We start from the raw sequence: 4,826 nt of genomic DNA, 5'->3' as shown, positions 1-4,826 counted from the left end.
TGAGGATGACCGGCCTTTTTAAGGACGTCTTTGAAAATAATATAGGAATTGATTTGTCTTTGGAAAAGAAAGGCTTGTTCTTTTGGAGTAGTGGCAGCCCAAAAGCTATGTCTAATGTGTACTGTATCGTGGTTTCGAATTTGATGATAAGGAATGGGTTGAATCTCAGTTTCAAAGGTTTTAATATAATAGGTAAAATGTCTGTGTGAAATATTTGAATCTCGTTTTCTAAGAATAGGATTATCTCTTTCAGCTCGTAATCTTCGAATATATTCTTTGTGAGTTTCACGTTCCATTGCCCTGTAAAAATTCTCGGGTCAAGAAGTCAGGGAGAGAATTATCTTCTCCTTTGATGAATTCAATTTCGAAATCAAATACAGATAAAATAGCTTGCCATCTAGCAAATATTTGTTTTGAAACTATATTTTGAACATCTTTTTGTAAAATCTCTTTTGCAGATTTACAGTCTATTCTAATTAAAAATTTTTTATTATATAAATCATCTTGAAATTTTGATATACATAAGACTATGGATAAAATTTCTTTTTTAATTGTTGAGTAATTCTTTTGAGGGTCAGACCAGGTTCCTGAATGAAATCTAACTAATTCTTCTTTTGAATCTCCGATTCTTTGTTTTAATATTCCTCCATATCCTAATTCTGATGCATCTGTTTCAACTATCATGAATGCTTTAGGATGTGGTAGACATAAACATGGTAATGATTTAATTTTTTCTTTTAAATATCTTATTTTTTTGAGTATGTTCTTCTGTCCATGGTTTTGGATTTTTCTTTAGTCTATTAAATAGTATTGAACATTCTTGTCTCAAATATTTTTCTTTAATTAGAATCCGATCAATTCTCTGTATATTTTGTCTTCCACTTCCCTCGTGTTACACCAAGTGAAAAAGCACCCCTTGCTAGGATATTCAATTACATCTAGTGCATCCAGACAATTATTGAAATCTTCCATGGCCCCAAGGTCAAAGTCTGAGCAGCCAATTCTTTCAGTGCTGGTCCTTATTGCATTAAAATCCCCAAAGATAAGCCAAGGGGAGTTGCCAATAGTAGCCCAGATTTGTCTTAGATGCTGCCATAATCCTTTTCTTTGCTCAGTTTTATTTGCCCCATAGACTATGGTCAATATAAAGATCTGACCCTCATGTGTGTCAACAAGGTAGGATATTGCTTGTTGATGAATGATTAGCAAGCTACAATGTACTATTGAACTATTCCATGCAACCCATATTCTACTGACACTACCAGGCACCCCATTACGAAAAAGTTGCCACTGGAAAAAATATTTTGTAAAAATAGTATTGATGTTCTCATACCTAACTTTATTTTCAACAACTCCAAAAATATGTACAAATTTATTCAGTTCTATTTGCTTTATAGGGTCATTTAGCAAAAAAACTTCTTGTAATAGGAGGGGAGAAGGGCTTTGTACCTGCCTTCTTCCTGGCTCCCCCTCCTAGCTTTTCATCCTGCACCTCTATGACCTGAGAGTTGTCTGTATTATCCAGAGGGCTATAGCTGTTACGCATATTCACCATTCCAATAGGTTGTATCTCCATCTTGGCTGTGCCCTTCGCATTCCTTTTCAAAGCCACAGAATATAACTCTTTTGTTTGCTGTGTGTGTTGTCTATCAGTTTCCAGCCTTTCCTCCGTTTGCTTACCCTGTTGCTCTGTAGTAACTTCAGCAGCATTATCAGTTTCCAGCCTGTCCTCTTTTTGTTCACCCTGTTGCTCAGTAATAGTTTCAGCAACACTCTCCACAGGTTTCGGAGAAAATAGCTCATCAGGAACAAGGATTTGTCGTATAGTATCCTGCTTGTATCCAGTTTCACTTTGACTAGTAGCCTTTGGCATCCATTTAGTAGAAGCTTGTAGTGCCAGAGGACATTGCTGAACAAGATGTCCAAATTTCTGGCATTTCAAACAACTAGGTGGATTCCATTCATACTCAATCTCTTGATATTCAAGCTGTCCATGTTCATTTATGTAAGGGATACTATCAGGCCTAATAGTGTCTATATGCAGTTCCACACAAATTCTAGCATAGGCAACTGGAGACTGGTCAGCAGACTGCTTGTCTGTATATAATGAATTTCCCACAAAACTAGCAAATTTGCTCAAATTGGTTTCAGTGTAATAATGAAGTTTAAGATGAGGGAGACGAATCCAGACAGGTATCGACTCCAAATCCATCTTTTTCACATCCAAATCAGGTGTCCATGGTTTTAAGAAAATCATTCTGCTAGCCATAGGCTAGGGAGATTGTTCAAGCACTCCCATCTTAGACTCAGGCGACTCGAAATTGAAAAGAAATACCCCATTTTTCAGAGAGGTTTCTTCAATTTTCCCCAATTCTACCCATCTGCGTTCCACAAACCTTTGAATCACAGTAAAAGGAGGGTGAAAGCCAAACATGAAACTGACCACAGCGATCTTTTTGAAGTTCAAGTTAGGTCAACCCGATCGAAGAGGTGGAAATTGAGTAGAGAAATCAGCCGAACATTGCAGAGAAACAAAGCACAATAAGGAGTCCCGATCCAATAGATTGCAAGAAGCATTCGTCTTATCTGTAACATTTTTGCTGGGGACATTTTTTAGATTAGTATTATCTGTAACCGTATATCTGCTTTGGCAGAGTAGAAATGCTGTATTCAATCAGTATGGAGTTATACATATTCCATCTCCTTTTGCAGAAGATTATCACTGATGTTCGGCATGTGACCACTATTTGAAAGGGTGTGCCTGAGCCGCAAACGAGCCAAGTTAAATCGAGTTTTGATCTAATCAAATCGAGTCTTGACTTAATTTTATTGAACTCGAGTTCGAATTCGACGAACTAACAATTTTGAACTCGAATTTGAGCTCGACTCGAGCTGCTCGCAAGTGACTCGGTTCGTTTGCAGCCATAGGTGTGTCCAGGAATCTTTTTTTTTTAACAAACGTTATATATTAATACTTGAAAATACAATGATTAATTACAAAAAAGGAACCTCAGCCCTCTAGTCATTGTTAGCTACTTCTACTAGCCATGGTGGGAAATTATTTTCCAATTTATGTCATTAATTAACTATGTTGCAAAATGTGCTAGCCTATGATTTCCTACATTAGTTGATCTAGGTACAAAAGAGACTCTGCATTGCTCAAAACCTTTAATTAGGTCCTCAATGTCTTCCAGAAGGGTTGCTATATGATCATCCTGCGCATTGTTGCTTGTGATCATGTCGATTGTTTTGCAGTTTGATAGCACATCTATTTTCCTCCAACCTGCTTGTCTTGCCATTTAGAGTGCCATCCTAATGGTTAAAATTTCTTACATTAGAGCTTCTCCCTTCTTTGTCTCCACTACTCCTCTTGATCTGATGATATTTCCTATCCAGTTCCTTGCTATTATTCCTTTTCTTGATCATTTTTGCACTGATAGCAGCATCCCTATTGATTCTAATGATTCCTTCCTTTGGTGGCTCTTCCAATTGTTCTCGCTGATTTGGAACCACTCCTCCCTCTTTGTCCCTTTTTTCTCTTGCAATGGCCTAGGAATCAAGACAACTGGATTCTTGCAATGGCCTGGGGACTATCCTAGAAAACTTTTGAGTAGGTTGTTTGTAATAGATTGGTCTTTGTCAAAAACAGAAGAAAATTAATGTTTGATTGGCACAAGACAAACTTTTGTTAACTCATTGGAAGAGGTTGAATACAAAGGATGTGTTGGTTGCTTAGGGTCATTGAGGTGGATTTTTTGTCTAGCTCGTGGTGTAAGCAAATGAGTCAACCAGTGTATATTTTTGTTTTCTTTCCCTGCATTTGGTAGGTTGTGTAGAATAAAGGGTACCAGGAGATTACGATACTCAGCTAAAATGGATGCTGCAGCATATTCTCACGCTTCTTTTAGCCTGTCTAGTTATGCATGTTGCTTTTACGAACCAGTGTACTATATAGATGGAGATGTAGGAACAAGGAGGCTTTTTGAGGAGTTCATCTTTCGTCCTGAGTCTGTTAGTGTTCAAATTTGAAGGAACTGAGAAGCATTGTTGTCGACCAGAAGACCGTATTTAGCATAATTTTTTTCGGAAACGACAACTATTGTATAACCTATCTTAGACTACAGGGGAAGGGGAGCCTAAAGAGGCTGTGTTTGGAGCTAGCAGGTACACAAACCTTACTAGACCAAGGGAGTGCTTTAACATAAATAAGAACAAGACATTTTGCTTTCCAATCTTTGCAGCTTAGTTTTTCTACTGTGATACACTTAGCTAGTCGCCTTACTGATTGCTTTTCTAATTTTCCCAATGTTTTCCCAGTTGTAAGCCGTCCCTAGTCTATTCTTCCCACAAGATCAATAAAGTAAATAGTGTGTGCTCGTGTGTTTTGTTGTTGTCATTGTTTTGGCTGCTCATAAAAGGAAAGGAAACTCCATGATTAACATCAACATCCAAGATCTTACAAAGAAAAATGCGTCGAGAAAATGAAAGAGCTACATCTTAGCTTTTCCCGGCCAAAACGTCATGGGAACAAAGAAATTTTAGTCCAGTTACGCAAATCTAACCCAGTTTCAGAACTCGAATCATGAAACAGATGAACTCACGGGAGGCAGAATTCCTTTTAATGACCTCAGTAAATTTGCAGAAAACTCACGGGGAGGGCTCTGATTTGCATCAATCAAGAATTAAGGACTAAAGATGAAAGAAATGGACGAGAAGAGGAAGGAATATAGTGATAAAAGACACGAATTGCAACTGGCAAAGAAACTTAAGGGGTAAAGGGGAGATCCAGTTAAAGGTTGATGGAAACAGGTGGTCTTCCCAACAAG

At 37.7% G+C, this 4,826-nt stretch overlaps 1 protein-coding gene across 1 annotated transcript; it reads right to left on the bottom strand.

Moving 5' to 3' along the window:
* Positions 1–843: 843 nt before the first annotated feature.
* LOC113716588 (uncharacterized) lies at positions 844–2,269 on the bottom strand. The gene is made up of 2 exons (XM_072070822.1): positions 1,454–2,269; positions 844–1,290 (listed from the first exon to the last, which is right to left on the bottom strand). The coding sequence occupies exons 1-2, from the start codon at positions 2,267–2,269 to the stop codon at positions 844–846; spliced, it is 1,263 nt and encodes a 420-aa protein (XP_071926923.1).
* Between the last annotated feature and the right edge of the window lie 2,557 nt (positions 2,270–4,826).

The sequence above is a fragment of the Coffea arabica genome, chromosome 11c (genome assembly GCF_036785885.1).
Source record: "Coffea arabica cultivar ET-39 chromosome 11c, Coffea Arabica ET-39 HiFi, whole genome shotgun sequence".
NCBI classification, from domain to species: Eukaryota; Viridiplantae; Streptophyta; class Magnoliopsida; order Gentianales; family Rubiaceae; genus Coffea; species Coffea arabica.
Note: the sequence above shows the minus strand (reverse complement) of the source record. Positions and strands in the feature narration are given on the sequence as shown.